The following is a 25,982-nucleotide window of genomic DNA, read 5'->3' on the forward strand; positions in this document are numbered from 1 at the left end:
AACTTTTATAACACAGAAATTTAAAGTGATTTTTATAGTTTTGTACTTTAACCAACTTTCCTCAATAATTATTAGCCCTCTCATCCAATTAATTATGCTCTGATAAAGCCTTCACTAACCCTTCTCCTTCAACGCCCTGGGTTGTCTTTGTGCCAGACAGTCACTTGATAAATCAATCAACATACGATTTTTTTAATGTTAAGACATAGCCTACCGTCTTAACATACCGTATTTACAGAATATTGTTTTTTGTGCCTTTAATTTTCAGTTACCTGGAAAGATATTTCCTGAAGGATCCTAAAAACCCTGAATACAAACTAAAAAGAACACAACGTAAATTTGATCTTCTTTAGCATAATATTTAATCCCCGTCCTTTTTTAAATATTTTCCATGTGTTTTCGCAGGAGACCAAGTAATGCGCACCTGTGCCCAACTGGCAGTGGATGCTTGCCGGTGGGCCAACGGCGTAGAGTACTGCTACTGTATGGGCAACCTTTGCAACACACCGCCTCCTAGACCTCCTACCTCGGACGACGAAGATCTTGAGGAGAATACAGAAGGCAGTGGCGCACACAGCGACACCCCCGACATGATTGAATCGTCGACTTCAACAACAACTGACAAAATACCAACAATTTCGTCTAGAGCAGTGGTCACTGAATCATCTGTTGTTTATCTGACGATTTCACTTATTGTTTCTGTGTGGAGGTAATTGCGAGAAAGATTCACTAAGTTAAACTGTGATAAATAAGATTAGGTTGTGTTTAGATTGGTATTGTGGGTGAAAAACTCTTGATTGATTTTGAGTGAAGCAGGGTTGCCGACCTTTGATTTAGGGAAAATCAGGACGATCACCCCTTCCCCGCTGTATTAACATGGACATAAGCACGGGCACAAGGGACTAAAATCGGGACTGTCCTGACAGAATCGGGACGGGTGGCAACGCTGGAAATGGCTGGAGTGAAGGGAAGACCGATACAATTCTCCTCCCAACACTGCGAAATGTAACCAGTATCATAGGAAAGAGGTTGCGGTATTTAAATTTTGCATAAAGCCAAAATTAATAATTATTGATTAAAATTTATTTATTTACTTGAAAATTAGATTAATGGTGATACAACACCATTCACAGAACAAGACTATTTAACTCTTAAACACTGTAAAACAGTTTTCAAAATAGAACTTCATTATTGTTAACAAATTTTCATTTGAAAATGCTAAACTGAGTCTATTTCATAATTATTGAGAAAATGTTTGAACGAAAGAAATGTTATGAAAGTTGATTAAACTAATCTAAAGTTTCAAAAATGAAGAGATCCACTATTGTAAATATTTTTATTGTTAACTTGCATTGAAGTCCATGTACTTTTTTTATACATCCATTTGTGATTTGGAACAAAAACAAGTAGTAAGCATATTTAAAGAAAATAACAATACGCAAAATGAAATCGGTGCAATAAAATAAGAATTAAGTGTTTTAGTTTTAAGTAAGTGTAGTATCCAATTGATTATACATAAACAATTTATAATATTCTACTGAAAAATTTCCTACAAGTAGAGTTAACTGGATAGGTAGCTTATAGTAGAGTTTTTCAATGGTTTGTAAGATACAAATATTTTACATATCTGTACTCTTAAATATTTATTGATGTCTAGTCCTAACTAATAGCTTTAAAATAGTTGATTAATTTTTAAAAATATGAAGAAGTGATAATCAGTTGGAAATAGATGTATTTTATAGTTTGAAATACCAAGTTATCAAGTTTTAGCACCAAACAAATTATATCCTTCTTCATAAAAAGCTATATACCATTTCTGGTCAAAATGCTTGCAGCAATTATGCCGAATCACAAAGGTCCATAGCCTACAACATGTGAATCACAATTGTAGGAAGATAAATAGAAACATTCCAAAGGCTAATAATTAATTATTGTTGTTGCAAAAATCGGTTACATCTTCCTAGGTTAAATCCAACTAATATAGATTATATTAAGTTATATTAGTACCATTAAATGTATATTGTTGTTGTTATAATAAAGGTTTTTTTAGTATTTTTTAAAGATACCAAAAACATGAGAAAGATTTTGTTCAAATAAATAATAACCATTATACCACTAAAACAATGTAGTTTTTGCCAAACACAATTTAATTTAGGAATTTATAACTGGAATACCGGAGGAGTAAAATGGTATGCGCAGCTACAAAATTAAATTGGAAAAAAACATACCGTACTACAAATTTAAGGGATAGTTAAAAAATTATCTGATTAACAAACTTATTTTACCTATATCTGCAGATTCCCATAAGAGGGAATTTCAACTTACATAAATGTTTTTTTTCCGTTGTAAAATATTTGTTTTGCAACTAATTATTTTTCAAGACAAAGTTGTATTTTGAAATCTATAATATCTTATTGGAACAGTCATTATTCACTTAGGATGAGAAGCTTACTTTTGCCGATGTCTTTTTAAACCAAAACCTTTGAAAGTGAACAGTCCAAACAAGATTGGACAATGTCAATATAGGCAGAGTATCTGCATACCACAGGCTGAAACGTCTGTTGTGCGTGGGTCCGCAATGTAAACATTTGCCACCAAGTCTCACATCACTGGATACATATTTTGCCAATTTATAATCCTCTAAACTCAAATTAGCTTTATATTTTTAGAGTTGAAGAATGTAAATTGAGAGTTAAAATAGAAGAGTGTAACTCTGTATTTATAGAGAGCTTAAAATTAACCATTCGTTACTTCTAAGTAGGTGTACGAGTAATAAATTGTCCTAGCACTTCAGGCTTGGGAATATTGCAAGATTAATGAAGAGTTGAAAATATGTTGAGTGAAAATTGTTGTAAGTGTCAACAACTAATGAGAGGTAAATAACTTGGTTATATGATTCACTTTGAATAGTACAACGGAGTAAAGTTTGAGTCTTTTATTTTTAAACCTGATCGGTGGTTCTGAATCGTGTTCAGAGAAACTATAGCAAGATGCTGTTTTATCCCTGGCTTTCTTTCAGTTTCTAAACATGGCTCTAGTACACTTCAGGTGCATATTACTTTAAAAGTACTAGAATGAGTTTTTTTAGATATTTTTGAACCAAACCCATACTCATATCTTTTACATCACATAACACTTTGCTTGCTATACATAGTAGAATATTTTTGTCTTAAAAAAAAAGTTTGTAATGTGACCATATATTATAGGTCGGCCGCTTAGAAAACGACCTCCTCCAGCATTGGTTTAGCATTAGCGCGCAGGTTGTTTTCTAAGCGGCCGAACTATAGTAAGTATTTGAGAAGTAATAGTATATTTCATTACTAGTACCGAAAGTGGTATTTTCTGGTGCAAGCTCAAGAATTTTCATGACGTGAGGACACAGGAACACCAAATTTTACGTGAGGGGAAGCCAAGCATGTGAGAGTTTGCACACAAGGTGTAGCCAAGGACAAGAATAATCGGAGCAAGAGCCGTAAAATCACTTTTGGTACAAGTTACGAATTTTAATTTTCAACGCGACACAAACATGCTCACATACTGAATAACAGACCATAGAAAAATTCAAACTTATATTTTTTAACTAACATTATGTTGATATAAATATAAAAAACTAATGGGTGACAAGAAAAACTACACAATAACATAAAAATTAGAAGTGCAATGTTATTTTTACTGTGCAGTGCACTACAAGCAAAATACACAGCGAAACCTTTAGTAGCTTAATGCCTATTTCTGTTTAATTGTGTATTGCCCAATAGTAAAAACAGCTGATTTAAATTATGAAAATAAGAAACACTAGTGCACTTAGTGGGCAAATCGATAACTGTTTGAGAGCAAGGGAAAGTAAATTTAGAGAAAGGAAAAATTAGCTGCAGTGGTTTTCCCCTTGCTCTAAATTAGAGCTTGGGGAAACAGTTATTTTCTTCGGTATCAGCTTTAATTGAAAAAAATCTGCCTTTCTCGGAGTCGGAGTGATGAAAAAATATATTACAAAGACAATGTCACGACTGAGAATTGTTACAATGCACTCTAAACGATAAGCTACACCAAAAATAGTCTATGCCGCTACAGGTGTGGGACTAACTGCTCATTCCAACTTACTCTTTATCAAACTTAAAATCAATTCTTCATTATTTGAAGTAAAAAAACATATTGTAAACTAAAGAATAGTTATTTGTTTACCCTTTGTTGTACCCTTAGTGAGCAAAGGGAGCAATTGACTCACTCGAGAGAAATACTTACTCACAAGCCGTAGGCGAGTGAGGAATGGTTTCTCGAGTGAGGCAATTGCACTTTGCACTCGAGTTGCACATTATATTTTTCCTACAGTTACTATAAAACAAATAAATTGGTAAAGAAACGTGACATATTTTTACACAGAAGTGAACTTTTCATATGACATTTAATGATACAACAGTACTACAGGTGACCAGCTGATTTACAGCCAGTGCTGCCAACGTATTTTGCGCGCATACGACCTTGTCTGCATGTTACCCGCTCACTATTTCGTGCCTTCACGTTGCAAATCTGGAGTGAGTGAGACAAAGTAATTCATTGATGAGCGAATTGGCCACTTTGCTTTCTCAAATCAGTGAGAGAACATGTGCATTGTTAGGTAACTGTAGGAAAATGTATTTGAGAAGTGAATTTCAAAATAACTAACTACAACAATTACAACAAAAAATAACTCAACTTTAATATATATACAAAATGTACAATTATATATACAATCAAATATATAAATGATTTTAAACCATAAACTGACATGATCTAAATAATATCCAGCATGCCCTTGAGTCTTTTCTTATTCTTTTCCTCAGTCTGGGATTTCAGATAACTTATTCCCGCTGATATGGAGTCAGCAAGTTGGGGTTTTATTAGTGAATTATGTATGTTCTTTTTGTCAGCGTCAATGTAATATGACATTGATGGTGGGGGAGCGATTTCCGCAAACTTCCGTTTGTTACTTTTCCATTTACTTGTGTTTGGTTTGCTTTTTTTGGACGATTCCATTTCCTCATCGCTGTCCACTTCTAGTAGATTGACAATAGGTTTGACCACTGTGTCTGAACTTTCATGCTCGTTAAATGATGCATGACTTGTATAGGAGCTTTCTTGATTCACCTTCATTGAACACATTGAAGTATTATTATAAGATTTTTTTAATTGTTTGGAATTTGTGTAAGATATATTTAAAAATTCATCTTTTGACAATACAGATGGTTGTTTTGTCGGTTTTATCAAACCTGTTTCATCATGAGACGAATTTAAATCCCTTTCTTCTTCCTCTAAAGTTGAGACAAAATTAGCAGCTCTACTTTTGGACAAAAGTCTATCTATATCTGAGATAGTTGGTTTCCATGCTTGATTCGAGACTTCTGAGGTGGTCTCACTTCTTCGTTCTGAAGTAATATCACTGTTTAATGCCGTTGAAAACTGTGGTGCTGTGATATTATTCGTTTCATTTGACAAAACTGTATCATTTCTTGTAATATTTTGCCAATCCTGCACAGATGGACCAAAACATTCTTCCTCGTCTTCTTCCACTTCTTCAACTTTGTCTTTTTTACCCTTTTTCCTTTTTGACTTTTTATGCTTCTTCGACTTTTCACTTGTCACTAGTTGCTGTTTTACCTTTTTAGATGTAAAAACATTCGGATTGGATTTCCACTTTTGTTCAGGGTTTACCTCGATATTTTCTGTTTGTAGAAGACTAGTCGGAGGTGCGAACTCATCAGGCCTCTCTTGTCGTTTTTTCTCAATCCACTCCTCTTGAGACATGACTGTAAAAGATGGTTACAATTACAAAAAGAAAGGTTGTCAAATAAAATAAATCGATTTTTTCTTCAGCCTAATAACTTCCTGCATATGAAGATGTCATATAGTTCTATGATATTGATATGTCAGTTTGATATATTGTTTTGTGACATATTAATGTAAAGCTATTAGCCACTGGACTCAATATTTTTTCAGGCAAGTCAACTGTACTATATCCCTTAAAAAAAAAAACAATAAAGTAAAGAAGAATAAAGTAAAGGTTAGGTTAAAGGATAAGTTCACGTTTTTTCATATTTTCTTGTTTCAGTAACTATGTATACGTGTACACATTTCAAAATAAAAATTTGAACTAATTGAATTACAGAGCATAAGGCAACTAATTCACAAGTTTAATTACGTCCAAAACCAACTAAAAAAAAATGAAAATATCCTAAACTAAATAGGAGTATGATGATGATTTATCTTTAACATTATGCTTTATTATAAAACCATTTTTGCAACCATACGTATATTTTAATTTTCATCCGTATGAGTTACTGAATACTACTAAATGTATTCTAGTATTACAAATTTTCTATGCAGTACTTCAACACTAAATAGCAAGGACAAAACAGCAATAAAATCATTGCAGATAAAACCGCACTGAATAAGCTGGTTGTGACTTGTTTGTGTACGAGGCTATATACTAAGGGATGTGTTCGTAAGTTATTTAAAGACGGCCAAGCCCTCTGAAGTCCGAACCGAAAGGATACAAACAAGAGGGAGACAAAAGCACATCCAAGACAAGTGCTTACCAGGCGCTACTCCATTTTTCCCGATGTCCCAAGGTCGAACAGGTGCAATCTTCTTAACGGATTCTTCTAAGTCAACAATACTTTCCTCTTCACCAGTCTTCTTTGGCTCTTCCGCTACTGCAGGCGTTTCAATTTCTGAAATAAGTGAAATTAGATATCATCTGGTTGATAGGTTTGGATAAAGTGAAACACAGATTTAGAATTTGAAAACAACTTTGAAGTAAGCTATTGTATTTTTAAATAGTAGAATAATGACGTTTGCTACACAATGTAAAAATTGTCAAAAGCGATAAAGGACACTCATCCAGCACAGGTCTGTCAGTTGCTGGACTGTGACAGAACTGTGACCGGACTGATGTGTGTATAGACCTTTTTCCTCAACAAATGTGAAGGATGTCTATAATAACCAAAAGGGTCGATTAGATTAAAGAACATTTAATTTTACTCTTAATATGTTTTCAGGATTTCAGTTATTTACCTATGTAGGACATTATCGCTGTTTTACAGCATGGAGAGTTATGGAGGACGCAAGTAAATTAACAACTACTGACAAAAATTACTGAAAAGAAAATTGACTGAGAAAATTAAAAATACATTAAGGGCTGTTAACAATTGTGAATACAGCTTTCATCATTCTTAACCACACATATAAGTATAAATTAATATATTTCTTAGACCTACGTAACTAAAAATGAAATACTAAATTTTCAACTTTTAATTTAACTTGGTATCAAATTGGTGTATTTAAGAGATTTTAGCAATTTACATCAGTGCAACTTTTAAAGATGAGAATGGAATGTATAGTAATATGCATAGTCTAGACAACTAGGTCAATATTATTAAATATTATTACAATTAAAATTAAATAAATGTATTTTAGCCTCAGCTAAATCATAAATTAAGGAAACTAACTGCAAGTAGCCTTTCCATCCTATAATCAAAATGAAAGGGGATGAATGGGGATATTGGTTAATTGAAGGCTACTGACAAAAAGAGACTCTCAAAACAAAATAATATTGTCATTAGTAAACTCTACTGACCATGAGGTGGAGACTCTGGTGGTAGCCCGAGTCGTTCCCGTCGTCTGCGTCGCGCAGCTGCCAGCCTAGCTTGCAGCTGTTGCTCCCTGCGTGCCCGCAGCCCTTGTGCAGCTTCCTGCTGTTGCTGTGTCTGTGTACGCAGCTTCTGCAGCTCCTCCTGCTGCTTAGCACGCTCCGCTTCATCCGTTGAGAACTCAAAGTAGCCCACACCATGTGGTCGGGCCTCTGAAAATGTGAGAGAGATAAATTATAACTATTATCTAATAACATGGAATTTTAAACCGTAAAGTCAATCCTAGACTGATCAAAAACACTTTTTTTAATATTAGAACATTATAATTCTACATTGATCACCCCTATACAGAGAAACTTGGGTAGTTCTAAGGCCAAGGGATGGGTAAAATAATTCTAATATTTAAAAATATCTAATTAGATAATTTTGGTAAAAAAGGGCCTGCAAAGGGAACAAACCAACCTTTAGATAAGCCTAATGCTGTAAGATATAGCTGAGATGTTCTACAAGAGAAGCGATTGAAGTTGCTAGGGTAGAGTAGGGAAGTTGCCCTCTCCCAAAAAAGATTCTTAAGCTAATACTGACATATGAAATGGTTATAAATTTAAAGAAAACCAAAAATATTAGAGCTCAGGAAACGGAAAAGAACTTCATTGTTATATTGACTATCGAGTAAATGTAATGTACTTTAAACTTAACTCACCGTCAAATAGCACATCCTGGTAGTGGATATCCTTCTTGCCCAGAAGCTGAGCTTCTTGTTCCTCCCACTTGAGTCTCATCATCTCACGTTGCATGTCCCACGACAGTAGCTCCGGCGTGGGCGTGGGAGCTGGGGTAGTGTCAGGAGGAGGTGAGGGGGGACGAATGGTCGCAGCCAATTTGGCGTCTTTCGCTTTCATTTGTGGAAGATCCTTCCTCAAACAGCGGCGTGATCGACCCAGAGTGTCCACAAAGTCCACCCTTAATTTATAAAGAATTATTAGTAGGTACCCGTTAGTACTTAGAAATAATTGACTTTTGGTTACTAAAACATGGAAACTATATGGACATTGTTGAAAGAGACACTCACAAAGTGTGCTAAAAATCTAATATTTGATTTTCTACCTTAACATTTATCACCAAGAAAGTTGGCGTCACAAAATAAGCTTTAACTAGCTGAGAATAAATTGTCCTTTTATTTTGTTATATTTGTTAATTTTATTTTATTGTGTTAAAATGTTTGCTGCAGTTGAGCGAGTGCCGGCCACTGCCAAGAGCGGAAACAGCCAATGTGCTGCGTGGATGAGTGCGCAAAATTGTTTAAATTTAGTTTCATCCAATATAAGAGGCATATTATAGCGCTTGTACTGTGTTTCAGTCGTGGACATAGTTTTACAAGAACCCAACAGATAGCAGTACTAAACAAAACTGCTAGCAGGCCCTCAGTATTGCCAAATGGAGGGAACAATCAGGGACAAAAAATCCTGGGTACACCATAAAAAAATATTGCAAAATAGGCGTCAAGCACAATTTTGAGATTAGGTTCCATCCCCAATTCTTCACTACAGTAATTATTATCATTATTCTATTCCATTTCACTAAATCCAAGCCAAAACCCCTCACTATACACTAAACCAAAGCCAACAAACATGTTATTCCACCCGCACATTTTTTTTTTTATAAATGAGGTTGGCAGCCTCTTTTTACCTAATCTTTTCTTCTACAGAACTATGTGATTCTTGAATTGAACTGTACTGATAAAAAGTAGTGGCGGACACCACGATTCAAACCCACGACATCACTGCCATGGATTCAAGTTCGTCACGCTACGATTAAACCACTGACTCACCACCTGTTTTCATTCATTATTAACTAAATATAAACAAAATGTGTACCCATTTGTTATAAAACAATAACAGATCCTGTCCTGTACTTATACGTACCAGTCATTTTCTGGATCAGAATTAGAATCGGAATAGTCCTCTTCGTTTTCTGATTTGTTGGCTCCTTTTTGAACATCGTCAAACTTTTCCTCATTGTCAATTTCACGCTTCAAATCAAAATCTATCAAATATTTTGATTTTGTCAGTTCATCTGTGGAGTTTCCCTTCAGTCTATTGTAAAGGCGAGCTTTTGCTTCCAACACTTCCCTGAAAATAAATAATAGAGGTAAATAAATACTCATACTGGCCATGGAAGACTTTCCTGTTGTCAGAGAATTAAAATTTCCTACGTGTCAGGGTTTAATCTATGGTTTCATTTGTTAGCATTTTGCTGAATTCTCTGAGAAATTTCTTAATAGTATTTAGACCACATACGAAAGATTAAAGCTAGCCAAAGAAATTATTTCCATACTAAACCGCTACTTAAGCTTCATCTTCTCATATTTGACAAAAGAAGCAATTTCACAATTAAAGATGTTATAATTACTGTTACCATGAGTTGAGGATACCCCCTTGGGTGTGTATTTTAACCAAAATATGAGTGTAGAATGAGATGCCTTGTGTAACTTTGTTACTGACTAAGACCAGCTGTTTCATTACCAAGGACCATTTATTGAAATCCCAATGATCAAGGACAGCTTGGCCCACTTTTGAAGCATCAAGAAGCTAACTTACTATATTTTCTCAGTATCGAGCCATTTGATTAGAAAAGCACTATAACCACTCAGCTTCCCAGCTTATGCTATTAAGCAGAATAAATTACTACAAAACTCTAAAAAACTTAGCTAAAACAAATTTTACACTACCGGTAGCTTTAAATCAGCTAAATAAATAAAGACCAATTGCAGCACTAACAACTACAATCTTTTTGAAGCTACCAAGCTATCAGCTATATTTGTTTGCATAGCAATCAATAATATAGGTAATTTATAATCTTAAATAGCCTACATTCCATATTGAAACTCGATAAAATACAATTATTTTATTGTGCCAGTAAGGTTTACTACATCACAAAATTTTATTTTGAAGCCTTTAGTGAACTTCCCTGTAGGGGTTTTTCAATTGTGTTTACAAAAGTATTCCGAGAGTGTGCACATTTTGATTTTGTTGATAAAATAGCAAGTAGCCTACAACACAACTAAAGTTGGTACCGGTATTGAGGTTTTTCTTTGGTTGGAAGGATAATCATTCATCAATTAGCTATAACAATTACACATTCATATTTAACAAGTTTTAACCTTTTACTAGTCAAAACTGAAATTTTTAAAAACATTCCTTCATACAAACTTAATGTTGAGCTTTTTGCCGGGGCAGTGCGATATCTGTGGGGGCCTAAACATCACTGCAAAACATAAAACAAAAACAAAACACATATTCCTACCACAACAATATAATTACCTACTAAAAGAGTGATATACATTTTGTATACCGTCTACATTTAGGCCTAGGTACTTAGAAAACATATTATAAGTGAACTTTTATTGGACTGTAATGAATCTGATTCTAAGAGGACTAAGTAACCGGCTCCAGGCCATTATTTTAAATTGGAACTTAAGTTACCGTACTCTGCATGAATAATAACTTAATAATAATGTTTACCTAGATCTCTGAAGAGCATCGTAATCTTCTTCAACTGCATCAATGTCCTTAGCAATTCTTTTATCAACATCTTCATTTGACTTTTCCAGAATAGTTTTTTTCTTTTGAATAATCTCTGGCTTGATATTACCTTGTTGTAATTCTTTTAGTCGTTTAACTTCTTCTTGCTTTTTGAGAAGTTCAGCTTTCAGCCCAACAATCTTTTAAAATAAAATATAAGTTAGACCTACCCAAAATTAGCCTATTTATAAATATAACATTACTGGTAGTTATACACGTAGCCATTTTATACTTCAGCTAATAGGTGGGACCCACGCCTTGGGTGGGACCTATAAAGAACGACATCTAGAGACCATATGGTCTAACCATAACCTAAACAGGATAACCTTGGCTGGATCAAAAAATAAAAAATATATGTTGTACCTCCCAAAGTTTCCAAAAGTTATATGTTAATGTGTTTTTTTAAAGTAACCAGACTGTTATGTTGGTATATATATGATAAAATTGATAAAAAAAACGTTTAACTCTGAAGTAAAAAATCTAAGCTTTAATGTTGAAACAAGTCTCTATGGGGTCTTGAAGTTTTATACTTGTTTACTCTCAACAGAACACCCCCGTAGTAAAGCCATAGGCTAATAGGCTATAAAATGCCAAATTGAAAGCAGTTTTCAACTTACGTTTCTGGCAGTGTAAGTTTATGCCTAAATTAGTTAGAATAAATTCCATTTGAAAAGTGGCTAGAGTTAAGAGTTCCTAGTGTGAAGAATTTTAGTAAAATATAATATATACGGTATGTCTGCTATCCTAGTGGTTCGCTACTCACACTTTGATGTGAGAGCCATGGTATGGATTCCCAGCACACCCACAAAACATATAGGCCTAAAGACCACTTAGACAAATTTCCTAAAAAGCATTTGTATTTGTATTTGCCTCCAATTCTCCTTCTTGAGATATCCACAGGCGTAAAAGGGAAGGAAAAAAGGCCTCAAGAAGATTTCAAAGTTCAATGAGACCTAGACCTACCAGTACTTGGAACCTACGGATACAGTTTCTTAACTGGGCTATGCTAATATCAATTGAAACTATCGATTTGATTAGTAAACCATAATGAGATTTTTTCATCATCAGCAAGTTGGGTTAGTTAGGTTAGGTTATGACTGTTTAATTTCATAATAGGCCCTAGATATAGGCCTATTAAAAAATATTGATTATTAATCAACATTTTCAATTTGGAAGTTTCAATCGATATTAGCATAGACCAGTTAAGAAACTGGACCCGAACCTAGGCCTACACTTTTTACATTTACTATAAGCCAAACCCTAGACCTTGCATACTAGTCAAGCAAAGAATTTGGGGTCAAAAGTAGGCCTAATGAAACTAGACAGTTAGATAAGAGAAGATATATATAGCCTATAGGCATATGCATAAGCAGCCCTTTTATAGTATTCTTGGGCGTTTTTCAAGCAGATTTAAATGTATTAGACCTAAGTATTAAAACAAAAGGTAAGTTATAACACTGATATACCTATTTACTGTTACGAACTATAAAGAAAACTTGGTTTATGGCCAGGCTGTTAGGATAAGTTTAGGCCTAGCCTAAATAATTTTCACAGTCCAACAAATCGCTTGACAAAATCACCAGCGTGAATCAGTCTATTAGGCTAACAGTTCTAACTTCTAACCAATATTAGGTAATTAATTCTAGGTAGGTTTTTAGAAGAGATAATAGGTTAGGGTAATACCTGAAAAGTCAAATACTTACAGATGATTTACTAATATCAATATGTTTTGAAGAATTCATTTTTTGAAGATAATTTAGTTTAAACTGTAGTCGTAGTTAGTGTTCAAGAATTTCAACTCCTATTAACTTATTTTACTATAACTTAATTATTATTAAAAAATATTCTCGCAAAGCTTAATCTCAATAACCTCACTTTTCGAATCCCAAAAAGTAAATAAATAAAAAACTTTGTCTGCTGCTAGAGTGGCTGCTAGGTGCAAGCAAAGAATTTGGGGTCAAAAGTAGGCCTAATGAAACTAGACAGTTAGATAAGAGAAGATATATATAGCCTATAGGCATATGCATAAGCAGCCCTTTTATAGTATTCTTGGATTAAGGGAGGTACAAATGAGGCAACGATGACAACATAGTTTAGTTTAAAATTCTTCCGTTAACAGCGTTGTTGTAGAGAGCACAGTGCGTAATTTTTACTTCACTATTAGGCATAGTGCCTAGTTAATTATAATATTAAGAAAAATTATAAAATTAATCTTAAAAATTTGCAATTATTAAATTAAACTGTCATAACACTGACACTGCACTGGGGTTGGCAGACCTGCGCGTCTGAAGAGTGGAAGGTGTTTATATCGCTGCTGATTAATTAGCTATTTACAGTGGTTGTAGACATTACTGGTTAGTGAAACAGTGTTATACGTTTTTTTTTTTTTACTTATCTTTGGTTATACAACGCCAAGTATACGTTGTAAGTAAATAAATGTGAGAAACTGTAACCTGTAACTAACACCAAATACATTCACCGATAACTACTGTTTGTCTACTTGAATAGTACAAGCATGGTACAAGTGCGCACCTAGTCGGCGCACGCTCGTCTGCCTCTTCACTGTACCAACATTACAGCAAGAAATTCCATGTGCAATGCATTGCCTCTCACCGCTTGCGCCTGCATGGCTGAAGACGCAGCACTCAGTGGTCAATTGAATCCTTGGTTGCTGTGGCATTCTGAAGGCGCTTAGACTCCCAATTATATAAGAGAGTCGGGACTACTACCATTCACCGCTCGCGACATTAGCTGTACATTTCGGGTTGCTGCTGCTACTCCGTGTCCTTGTGCTCGTTGCTCACTGCTGCCACTACACAGACTGTCAATTTACAGATTCCTCCCCACCGGAATGTTTATCAATAAACTGTATTTGTATAAATAATAAGCTGTAACTGATCTTTTGTAATTGCAAATACAAACTTCTATTACTGTTCTGATCAACATCAAAATGAGTTTTGTAGAGGAGAATTTATTGACTAGTGTAAATTTAGACAGTAGTTCTGAACAAGCGTTGATTTCTATTGTAACTGTATTAAACTCATTTCTCAGTAATTTCCCTGATTTTGACTGCAGCACTTTGGTTGATAACATCGCTCATCTAGTTAGGACAATAGACAGCATAACTGTAAGGAATAATGACCTTATATCTAGAAATGTTGACCTGACTTGTGAACTGTCTCAATTAAATGCTCACTTTGAGAAACTGAAACAAGATAAGCGGTCAGAGTTAAACGCATCATTCCGATTCCAGGCTCAAGATACAGTAAATGAAAAGTGCGTGTCACTGACTAGGGATTTAAACTCTTGTCAAAGTAATATTGAGAGCTTAAGAGCCTCTTTACTTCAGGCTAAGAATGAAAATGAAGTCCTTAAGACAGCTCTTTCTCATGAAGACACTTTGTCTGACTCAGTTGAGTGTCCTTCTGACACAAACAATTCCTTCAAAGAAATGTTATCTGAAAAGGAGAAGTCCTTGCAAGTACTGGCCAACAAGCTGAATGATGCTTTGAAAGCTAAAGCTGGGTTATCTTCAGATATTGAAAAGCTTCAAAGTCTCTCTGATCGTTTGAAGATGATGATTAATGACAAGTGGTTGGACGACTCAATTGTCCAAGCATATTTCTCATCTTTCAACGAATCCAGTAAAGCCGAACTATCCAAAGCCCTATTTGTGGGCCCTAGTACCAGTGAGCTTTTGAAGCATGGTTCTTCTGATGTTGTTATGGGACAGCTGAGTGATCTTAATTTTGACTCTTTTAAATATGCTTTGTTATGTGTCAATAACAATGAAAGTCTAGAATGGAATAACAAAATTGACTCTAACAAATCTGGTCATGGCTCTCATTGGAGTATATTATTTGTTAATATTGCAAGTAAAGAAGCTTTCCACTTGGACTCTTTAAATAACTTAAATGAGAAACATGCATTGCGTTTATCTAGTAAGTTAAGTATCACTAAAGAGAATTTCCATTCTGTCCCCTGTCCTAAGCAGAATAACAATTTTGAATGTGGGCTCAATCTAATTTTGAATGCTAAGATAATACTAAACTGCTATTGTTCAACGTCTACAAAAAGTGAAACTAGTTTTGCTAGTTGGTTTCAAACCTTTTCTGATGGCTATGTAGTAGATGGTAATGATATTGTTTCTTTGCCTGAAAATACCGCCAGTCAACTTGTAACTAGTGATTCCAGAAAACCCTTATCCTTGACTTTAAAACGAGTAGATTCAAATCAGTGGCATATAGTTCACCACAAAAAAAACAAACAAAACATTACCTCTCAGAAATACCCTCCTGCACCATCTGCCGTTGCTACTAGCAACAAGTTTTCTTCCCTGGCACCCTCAAGTGATGATCTCTTGCCTGTTCCTGACAAAACTTCTCACTCTTCCCTACCTTTGCCCAATAAGGTGACAAGTTGCAAACCAAAACCTGGAAGCCCTAGACTTAAGTCCCCAAAATCTCCTGGGCTTAAGAAAGTGTCTAGTATAAAGCATGTTAAATCTAATTGTACTAAATCTAAGTCTGTTGTCAAAATCTTTAGTGATAGTCACGGACGTCACCTCTCAGGTATTCTACAGTGTAAATTGAACAACTTGTACAACGTAGACGGCTTTGTAAAACCTGGGGCTAAAATGGAACAGGTCCTAGAGGGGGTAAAAGAAAGCTCAAAGTGCCTTGATTCAAGTGATTTCATTGTGATAATAGGAGGTACTAATAATGTTAATGTGAACGGATGCTGTAGCAACTTTGATAAGTCCCTTGATGAAATTTTAAAAAGTGTGTCTACACCGAGTGTTCTCGTAGTCGGTCTGCCTACCAGATACGATTTCCCCGATTTGAATCAAGTAACTTCTACAATCAATCATAAAATCCAATCCTTAACTTCATCCTACAAGAACGTATCCTTTGTCCCAGTAACATCCTTGACCCGCCCCAATTACACAAAAAAAGGACTCCACTTTAACTCTAAAGGTAAAGCGTTGGTTGCGGAGCTCCTTACAAAATACATACACAATCCCATCGTGCCCAAGGTATCTCATCCTGTATCAGGCCCTGTTCCAAGTATCACATCAATGCTATTTGAAAATCAGCTATACAAGTCAACTAAATCCCCTAAATCTGCCCATGTGTCTGAAAATTCTCTAAGTAGTTCCACATCCCGGTATTACCAATCTTCTAAAAGTCGCACAATCACAAATAGCCATTTTTTAGGGGAGGCACGCAGACCAGTGGGCGTCCCCTGGGGTCACTTTCTAAGGGGGATTTTGAGTGCGTAGGCATTCACTCTCAAAAAATTATCCACCAGAACATTAGAGGTCTCTTCAGTAAAGTAGATGAGTTGGAAATATTTATTGAAGATGAACAGCCAGACATTCTGTGTCTAACAGAACACGCCCTGAAGACATTCCAGATAGAGGATCTGCGCATTCATAACTTCGTCCATATTGCATCATTCTGTAGATCTAACATGAATGGAGGTGGAGTTGGTATATGGAGCAGAGGAAATGTAGAATGTAAAGCTCTCAGCTGCGAACAGTTTTGTGTAGAAGGCATCTGTGAGTTTGCAGCTACCTCGGTTATCCTTAATCCCTCTGAGAAATATCTGATTGTCGCAGTGTACAGACCACCTTGTACTCATTATGATGAATTCTTTGATCGCATATCAGATTTACTGGATACACTAGAGGGAGGTCACGATACAGTTATAGTCATGGGTGATATGAACATTGACCTGGCAAAGGAGTCCTTCCTTGTTCGGAAGTACTTAGCTATCATGACTTCACATGGTTTATACAACATAGTCAGAAGCTTCACCAGAGAAGCACTTCATTCCAAAACTTTAATCGATCACATTTTCACAAACTGTATTAGCCTTGAAAGTGAGGTAGTCATCTCGACACTATCGGATCACTACGCGCAAACTGTTAAAATGCCTTTTTCTAAACGTAGGAAACCTCCAGGTGGGAAAACTATAGTCTACAGGCAATTTAATGACTGTAATAAGATGGTCTTCAGGCACCTTCTTTCTAAGGAGACTTGGACAGATATGCTGGCTACAGATGATCTTGATGAAAAATTTGAGGGCTTCTACGATCAACTAAAATACCTTTTTGATATATCCTTTCAAAAAATAACAAAAAAGATAAAAGAACCTTGTCAAAAGAAACTTTCCTTGAGCAACGATTTGATGATGATCAAGGACAAACTCTTTGATCTGTACAATACGACAAAGAATTTCGATTCTGAACATCCTCTGAGGCAATATTATAATAACCTCAAAAAATATTATCGCAAGGCTATAAAAGATCGAAAATCCTGTGAGATTCTGAAGAAAATTAATTCTTCGGGAAATAAGTCAAAGGCAATATGGGATATAATCAATAGTAATAAAGCACCTAATAAGGGAATGCCAAACGACATTAGCTTGGTAAAAAACGATGGCAAAATTGCCAGACAGCCTCAGGAGATTTCGGATTTGTTCAACTCTTACTTTATCGAAATCACACAAACCTCTGGTACTTCAACCGATTCCATGCGTTCTGATCCGATGCAGTTACCAGTAGTTAGAGACTCGCTGTTCCTCTATCCAACATCTGACACTGAGATAAAGGGAATTATCCAAGAACTGGCAAACAAGAAGACATCGGGGGAAGATGAAATCTCACCTGTTCTCTTAAAGGAGGTTTCCGATCTACTGGCAAGTCCTTTGTCCATCCTTATCAACCATTCTTTTGTTCACGGACATTTCCCAAGTGCTCTAAAATTAGCAGTTGTTAGGCCAGTCTTCAAATCAGGAAGCCGTAAGGAATGTAGCAACTATAGGCCAATTTCAATCTTATCCTCTTTGTCAAAAATCTATGAGAAAGCAGTTTTGACCAGGCTGTGGAACCTTTTGTTGGTCAACAAAACCCTCTTCGAAGATCAGCATGGATTTGTAAAGAGCAGAAGCACCTCAAGTGCAATTTTCTCCTTGATCAACAACATAGTCATGCAACTGGACGCCAAAAACCATTCTTCGGGCGTGTTCTTCGACCTAAGTAAAGCTTTTGACTTGGTTGACCATGACCTGCTGCTGAATAAACTCGAAGCATTGGGCGTCAGAGGTGTGACCTTGGATTGGTTTTCAACCTTTCTTAAAGGAAGGAAACAGGTCGTTGAGATACCAGCTACCGATAGTGATGGATGTGTGAGGCATTTCAGGTCCTCCGTGGCTCCAGTCATAAGGGGGGTACCTCAGGGGTCAGTCCTCGGTCCAATTCTGTTTCTTCTGTTTATCAACGACCTTCCCTCATGCACAAACGCCAAGGTCTGCTTGTTTGCAGACGACACCTCTTTGACACTCGCTAGTCCTTCTTTAGCTGAACTTGAACAAAGAACCTACATTGAAGCCAACAAGCTCATTCAGTGGTTTGACGTCAACAGGTTGAAAATAAATACATCAAAAACCCAGTTTTTAAATTTCCGTATCTCGAACCGTTCAATCCATGACTCTTCTTTATCAATTCTCTTGAATCAAACGTTGGTTCAGCCAACAGAATCAGTGAAATTTCTTGGGTTGTACCTAGATCAACATCTAAAGTTTTATCAACATGTTGACTACGTCATGGGCAGGGTTAGTAGAGGCCTCTTCGTCCTCTTTGTTAATTTGGCAAATAAATGACTTATTGACTTATTACCTAACTAAACGTGTTGATAATGAAAAAATCGAATGAAGGTTTACTAATCTAAAAAAATAGTTTTGTTCATAAAATAAAATTATAAATACCTAAAATTCAATTTTATAATTTTTTAATTAAACTGTCATAACCTAACCAAACCAACCAAACTTGCTGATATGAAAAAAAATGTTGACCAAAAAATGGCTGCCAGCGGGATTCGAACCGGGCACCTTCGGATTATCAGCCCGACACGCTATCCACTACACCACCGAGGCCGATGACTGAACTCCGTATCGTTGCGGTAATGGTGTTCCCTCAAGAGATCTGACAGCTGACGTCATCGAAGGCTCTTCTGTACCTCCCTCGAGTAAATACCCTAGGGGCAAGCATAGAACTACAACTAGTTTTTAGTTCTATGGGTTGGGTGCAAGCGCAAACTGCCACCGCCATTTAAGACTGACATCTAGAACCTATCGAAAAAGAAACAGAAACAAAACCCATTGCGGCCGAGACCATGGCTGGAGAAAGGTGGCCGTGCCGTGCCGTGACCCATAACACCAAAATAATTGAGAAACCATATTAAAATTAAAACCTTAAAACCCATTTTTATATTTTGTTAGTCTTTGAACTTTTAAACAACTCAGAATAGTTTAAAGTTTCTCACTCATTAATTGGATGGGTACTGTTGCTCAGAAAAGCTGTGATTTATCTTAGAGCTTATAGATTTCAAAGCCATGGTTACTTACATTTCCCTGATCTAGTAGGAGGAAAATGGGTATAAAACAATTCACTTTTGGAACGGATATGCACTTTTATTAGATACTCTGACTAAAAAATCGTGGGTTTAAAGTCATTTCATAGCTAAGACCAACAATATAATACAAAACAAACTTTATAGAATAAATTTCCAATGGCAAAAAAGGAAAATCAGTCACACCGTGTTTGCATGAGTATGAATGTTCAGCCGGGTAATAACAACATACTTTCTGAACAGCTGTTTCTGTTGTCAAACAACCATTTATTTTGTTTTGTTGGCTAGCTAACCTAACCTCTAAGGCTTTTTGTACTAGTTTGTAGTGTTGTGTTTGTGTTCGTGTCGAGATAATTTGAGTGATTTGACACGTTAATTATTTGTTCTTATCTTACAAGTTCTCATTTTATCAACTACATAGTTATAAAGTTTCATTGCCACGTTAGCAAAAGAACTGCAGTTTGATTCAAGCTCAATATTTTCGCATTTGAATACAGTTACAGTAAATACTCATTTTGACTATTTGAGGTTAAATTGAAATGTGAAGTGGAAAATGTCTAAAAAGGTAATTTTTCTTCATCCCGACCTAGGGATCGGAGGAGCTGAAAGACTTGTTGTTGATGCTGCTCTTGCACTTCGTAATGAAGGCCACAGTGTTGGTTTTGTAACATCTCACCATGACAAATCACATTGTTTTGTTGAAACTAAGGATGGTTCATTTCCAGTCACTGTTGTTGGTGATTGGTTGCCCAGACATATTTTTGGAAAATGCTATGCTCTTTGTGCATATATACGAATGATCTATGCTGCTCTGTATATTCTACTCTTCAGCGACATGCCTGATGTTTTTTTCTGTGATATCGTTTCTGCTTGTATTCCTATTTTGAAACTGAGCAAAATCCCTGTAGTTTACTACTGTCATTTTCCCGATCAACTTTTGAGTGTACGTGGTGGTAAGTTAAAACAGCTGTATAGAATTCCACTCAATTGGGTTGAAGAAAAGACAACAGGATGTGCCGATATAATCCTTGTGAATAGTAAATTTACACGTAAAGTATTTTACGAGACTTTTACAACCATTACTAAAGCACCTGAGGTTTTATACCCCTCCATAAACACAGACTTTTTTGATAAGGCAAGATCAGCCACTGTAACCTTTGCCAAGGTGTTGGGTGTAGATTTGCCTGCAAATTCATTTATTTTCCTTTCTATTAATCGCTACGAAAGAAAGAAAAACGTTTCTCTGGCAATCAAAGCTTTGACATATTTGAAGAAGAATCTTAATGAGTCGGAATGGAACAGAGTCCGGCTAATACTTGCTGGAGGATATGATAATAGAGTGTTAGAAAATATAGAGTACCATTCAGAACTCAAAGACATGTCCTCAGAGTTGGATGTCCTTGATAAAATCTTCTTCCTGAAGTCTCCATCGGATGTAGAAAAACTGTTTTTGCTGCAACAGTGTCATTGTTTGTTATATACTCCATCCAATGAGCATTTTGGAATCGTCCCTCTTGAAGCAATGTATTCAGAGAAGCCTGTGATAGCTGTCAACAGTGGTGGTCCAAGAGAAACGGTTGTGGATAATGAAACAGGATACCTTTGTGAACCAAATGAAGAGGAATTTGCAGCTGCTATGTCCAAGTGTTTGAAAGATGAAAATAACGCTAAGAAAATGGGAAGAGCTGGACGCAAACGGTTTGAAGATAACTTCTCTTTTCGTGCCTTTTCCGAGCATTTGATCAGTGTTATAGACAAAGTAGGGTTTGATGATTACAAACAAAATTGAGTGTCTTTTTCTTGTGGATTTTGAACGATTCTATTCGGTTCTCTTTGAATCTTTGCATTAGAGATATTTTTTTAATCACTAAGGCATGTAATTGAATGACTCACTTAACTTAGATTAAAAAATGCATTTACACATTATTTATATAGCTATATTGATAGTCATTTTAGGTACGGTACTAATCAGTTACACGGAAAACATTTTATAGCGATAGGCTACAGTGAGGGTAGTTGAAATACTAAGAATGTCAATTACCTCTATTGACTGACTATTTTACCTCTCCACAACAATAAGTCAAATAAATAAGTCCCCATCTTAAATAATTCATAATTGATTTATTGTATGATTTTCAAATCCCCTCTTATCCTGATCAATGACAGACCTATTGAATACCCATAATATTGAGATTTTTACCCATTTCTTTAAAATTTAGGCCTAGACCCTTAATTTGATTCTTGAATTCCTGTGTTGTTACGAAGAAACAATTCTCCTTTTCAAATAGTAACCTTTTGAGTTACGCTATTTTTTAAATCTTCTCTGCTTTTTTAAAGTGGATTATTGAAATTTGCCAAAACTTGTTTTTTTTATCAGGGTTACGATTACACGATTTTTACAATCAAAGTGTCACTAGATTTGGATTGCTTGAAGTTGTTTTTTAGTGGCTCTTTTTCATGAAATTAGACTTTGAAATTTTTAACGGTTGCATTTCTGAAATTTGGATAGCCGTAGTTTTAAATTGCCAGATGTTTTTTTTTTTATTAGGTACCTACAGTTTTTTATAATCAAAGTAATTTATCATCGGATTTTGAATAAAAATCACTTTAAATTTAACATAATATACAGGATGTCCCGGAACTCTCTACCAATATTTTAGGGCATTGATCCTGGGTAAGAAACGTACCTAAATTTAACATTATCACGATTTTTCAAACATTATCACGATTTTTCAAATTCATAAATCAAAATGGCGGCCATTTAATTTTTTTTTTTTAAATCAATGGTTTTTGAGTAATTTAAGAAAGAAAACTTTAAATGGCCACCATTTTGTTTTATGCATTTGAAAAATCTTCATAGTTTTTTTGTAGCTTTGTCCAGTTGTCATAAATGTTTGTGCAAAGTTTCCATTTCGTATGTTTAACCATTCTTTAGAAAAAAATTAATAACTGAAAAAAACAAAATGGCGGCTGTGTGAGTAACTAAGGACTTCCGGACAGTTTAAATATGATATTTAGTTATTTTTCTTACCCAGGAGCAATGCCCTAAAATGTTGGTAGAGAGTTCCGGGACACCCTGTATAAATATGATGTATAATGGCCCTTCATCATGAAATTTGACTGTGAAAATTCGCATACAGTCTATGTAATTTTATAACTTAATAAAGTTTGAAAAAATATATTTTTGAGTACCGGTACTTAAAAAAAATAAAAATTTAGAGCATGTATTTTAACTACTGTAACTGTTTTTTCTGTTGAATTATTTTCAAGTTGACTATACAATTTGAACTATCAAAATCCTAAAAATTCTTGATATCTTCATCTCCAATGTAAATAGGCCTATTTTTAAAGACATGTAAGCTTGATAGAAAAATATGTATATACGGTATTTATTTTGTATATTACTTACCTAGCAATTTAAGTGTAAAAAGAATATTTGGAACAATAAAGTTAATTTAACCAAAAAACATTCTACAGTGCTTTGTTCAACCTGGATCTTGTAAAATAAATCTTACTTTATATCCATTCATCATCAATAAAGTAGACTCATGTTCTTTTTTTATCCCAAACATATTTTCTATGATTTTTACAAAATGAGAAGAACGTTTTTTCAAGTTTGTGTTTGTTCTGTACATATTGCCTAGATGGTGGTGTTTTTTTTTTCAATGTCTGGAATACCCCAGCAAAAGGAGTCCTAAGAGTTGTCTATAAATCAACCAAATATTGCTATGTGCAACAGCATTACCAACCATAGACGAGTGGAGAAAATCTTTAATTTCACAAACATAACTAGGTTTAAGGAGAAATGCTTCTCACAAATATTAAATGTATTTTTACAACCATGTCATATCAATGTTACCAACCAACAGGTATTCAAATAAAATATGTAGGTCCTAACTTAGGTTGATTTGTATGAAATATGATATCAAAATTATCAGAATTAAAACTCAACGTTGTGTTGTTTTATTTTATTTGTAATATTGAGAAAGAATACTATAGTTCGGCTGCTTAGAAAACGACCTGCGCGCTAATGCTAAACCAATGCTGGAGGAGGTCGCTTTCAAAGCGGCCGAACTATAGTGGCTATTGGGCTCCCAAATCCCATTTAGTTTGAGTTTAGTCACAGTGAAGTGAGAAACAGAGGACACACTCCATGGTACACTTAAAAAAAAAAACTTTAATGTCTTGACAATGACTTAAGTAGTGTCTAGCACTAGTGCTAGTATCTTAGGTAGATTCCTGCCCTCAAGTACAACATCACTATTGGTGGAGAAAGACCCTGTGCGATAGGAATCTTCACATGGTGCTCGCCGTTTGGGCTATTCCTTGCTCGCCACAAGTACATTTCCACCATAACATTCCAGTCCTGAAAGCGCATGGTTGGCTCATAAGTTTGGTTCCTCTGTACCTTACTTCTATGGGGTTTAGTCAATTGACAGTAAAAAAGAGCAGCCACGGAAACTAAACAATAGTCAGCTTGGAGCATTAGCCCAACCCCTTGGTCCACAATTACTTGCACAATACTTATATAATTTTTACAATTTTTATATAATATTATGTTTTACACTACAATATCCTTATAATTACTTCCTCTACATTTTTCAGGGGTTAATAAAACATCCACAATAAATTAACAAATAATATTTTCAATCGTAACAAAAGTATATCACTTTAAAAACGTTAAATATATACGCTCAATACTGTATCTGATAAGATAAAACAAGCATCGTTTTTCACTAAGTTTATTCACAGCCACTTAGGAAACAGAGCAGAAACGTCAGTTGAGCTAGTCTTGGTCACTATCGTCGACGGCTGCTACAGGTTCACGGACAGCTGTGGAAGGCACAAGGTCGAGCAGGATGTCAAACTGTTGGTCCAATCCCAGATACGTGTCTGAGAATACGTACAGAGTCATCATATACCTCCCTAAAACAAACATAGCAATGGATAAATAAGCAATGGATAGTGCTCATCTGACAATCAGCAGGTTGTTTGCTTGATTCTGAGAAAAGTCAGTTGTCCTCGATCATTGCGTAGTTTGTGGCAACAAAACAGCTGATCTTAATCAGTAAAAAGCTACACAACGCATTTTATTTCATTCTACGCTCATCCTCAACTCATTTTCTTCATCCCACCACCATTAGTGAATGGTTTAGCATTTAGTTCAGTCCATATTGCAACCAAAAAAAGGGTGGATGTCTTTTAGTTACCGGACACCCCGTTGTGGCATAATGTTTTGTGAAGGGCTTGGCAAGTCACAATTCTGGAAAGACATTCTTAACTCCTCTCCCCCGAAAATAAATAAATAATATCTGCCAACCAACCAGGCTTATCTGGGGTCGAGAAGGCAATCATCTGGTTGCTACTGTGATGTACTGGAGGCACTCGTTTGAGCGCAAGTAGTTCTACGCTGTCCACATGACCCAGGGTGAGGAACCACCCCTCGTCTTTAGGCTTGGGGAAGCGAGGTGCGTGCGCTCGACGCTCTTTGGAACGGTTCAACCTCGTCAACTTCACACACAGCGTGTAGTCCTCATTACTGTGAACCACCTACACAGAATATTTTTTTCAATTATTATTTCCTTGAGATATAATTTTTAAATCACATAGGTACAATATATAGGTACTAGCAGGGTGTTTTATGGGTACAATATCAATATTGATCAAATAAAAATAATGATCCTGATGCAAAAGAACCAAATACAGCTTTCTAATTTTGCCTGTGATTCTGCATCAAGTTCTGAAAATGGGCTATCAATCCTCTGGTACTACACACACCAAAAATTTGAAATCACTGTAAAGTTTTACCTGCTTAAACAAAAGAAAATTTTTTGTCAACATCTACGTACTCATACCAGATGAAACATACACTTTAGTATTAGATTTTACAAAATCAGATTTCACATTGACACTCTTTCTATACCGACCGCAGGGTAGTAGGGTTGGGTTAGGTTATGGTTGCACTTACCAGAGGGTGGTTGGTCCCAGGTCTGACATGTTTGACGTCTCCTCCACTCTCCTCCCACCACCCTTGTACACTGAGCTCTATCTTCAGCTTAGGGAGGTTCTGCAATACCTTGTATATCTGCAACACAAACAATGTCTAGAACAAGGTGATTATATTACAAGGTGACACAAGGCCACTCACACCGCGGAGTTCATAACAGCTGGTAGGAAACATGTTAAGAGTTTGTTCACAAAATGTAGCTGGTCTAAGGGGAAGGTTTCTCGAGTTCCACCATCACTTTTTTAGCTTAATGTATATCAGCTGTCTGCTAATATTTCAATGTTAGGGTGAGATAGAGGGGATGGAATCACTTTCCAAATATACTAAATTTTGTGACCAAAGTAAGTTTATC

General features: G+C 35.6%; 4 protein-coding genes across 5 annotated transcripts in view; 2 read left to right on the forward strand and 2 right to left on the reverse strand.

Moving 5' to 3' along the window:
• LOC128992382 (uncharacterized) overlaps positions 1–1,083 on the forward strand; it is a 39,952-nt gene extending 38,869 nt beyond the window's left edge. The window contains exon 3 of the mRNA XM_054415934.1: positions 406–1,083. Within this exon, the coding sequence (XP_054271909.1) occupies positions 406–713 (308 nt within the window). The 3' untranslated portion in view covers positions 714–1,083. The remainder of the gene's footprint in view (positions 1–405) is intronic.
• A 3,588-nt stretch (positions 1,084–4,671) lies between these two features.
• Positions 4,672–13,253, reverse strand: LOC128992019 (coiled-coil domain-containing protein 174). The gene is made up of 7 exons (XM_054415359.1): positions 12,913–13,253; positions 11,150–11,349; positions 9,551–9,757; positions 8,329–8,588; positions 7,613–7,837; positions 6,573–6,707; positions 4,672–5,783 (listed from the first exon to the last, which is right to left on the reverse strand). Exons 1-7 carry the CDS (start codon positions 12,949–12,951, stop codon positions 4,771–4,773), a joined length of 2,079 nt encoding a protein of 692 aa, XP_054271334.1. The 5' UTR covers positions 12,952–13,253; the 3' UTR covers positions 4,672–4,770.
• Positions 13,254–19,945: 6,692 nt separating this feature from the next.
• Positions 19,946–22,335, forward strand: LOC128993451 (alpha-1,3/1,6-mannosyltransferase ALG2). Its single transcript, XM_054417353.1, has one exon. It carries the CDS (start codon positions 20,177–20,179, stop codon positions 21,410–21,412), a length of 1,236 nt encoding a protein of 411 aa, XP_054273328.1. The 5' UTR covers positions 19,946–20,176; the 3' UTR covers positions 21,413–22,335.
• Positions 22,336–24,248: 1,913 nt separating this feature from the next.
• The window catches only part of LOC128991496 (activating signal cointegrator 1 complex subunit 3), a 53,256-nt gene continuing 51,522 nt past the window's right edge, over positions 24,249–25,982 (reverse strand). For both annotated transcript variants that reach the window (XM_054414420.1, XM_054414421.1), the window contains exons 36-38: positions 25,592–25,708; positions 24,948–25,173; positions 24,249–24,549 (exon numbers count right to left, since the gene is read on the reverse strand). In XM_054414420.1, coding sequence (XP_054270395.1) covers positions 24,410–24,549; positions 24,948–25,173; positions 25,592–25,708 — 483 coding nt within the window. In that variant the 3' untranslated portion in view covers positions 24,249–24,409. The remainder of the gene's footprint in view (positions 24,550–24,947; positions 25,174–25,591; positions 25,709–25,982) is intronic.

The sequence above is a fragment of the Macrosteles quadrilineatus genome, unplaced genomic scaffold, assembly GCF_028750875.1.
Source record: "Macrosteles quadrilineatus isolate MER2022 unplaced genomic scaffold, UCM_ALF_1.0 Scaffold_4__1_contigs__length_99947679, whole genome shotgun sequence".
Taxonomy (NCBI): domain Eukaryota; kingdom Metazoa; phylum Arthropoda; class Insecta; order Hemiptera; family Cicadellidae; genus Macrosteles; species Macrosteles quadrilineatus.

Bases quoted from the DNA above. Each gene is read 5' to 3' on its own strand.
- LOC128992019 (XM_054415359.1), bottom strand. From the start codon at position 12,951: ATGAATTCTTCAAAACATATTGATATTAGTAAATCATCT. The intron at 11,350-12,912 runs GTAAGTATTTGA...TTATTTTAAAAG, and splicing joins TTGATATTAGTAAATCATCT to ATTGTTGGGCTGAAAGCTGA. The intron at 9,758-11,149 runs GTAAACATTATT...ATTTATTTTCAG, and splicing joins GATGCTCTTCAGAGATCTAG to GGAAGTGTTGGAAGCAAAAG.
- LOC128993451 (XM_054417353.1), top strand. From the start codon at position 20,177: ATGTCTAAAAAGGTAATTTTTCTTCATCCCGACCTAGGGATCGGAGGA.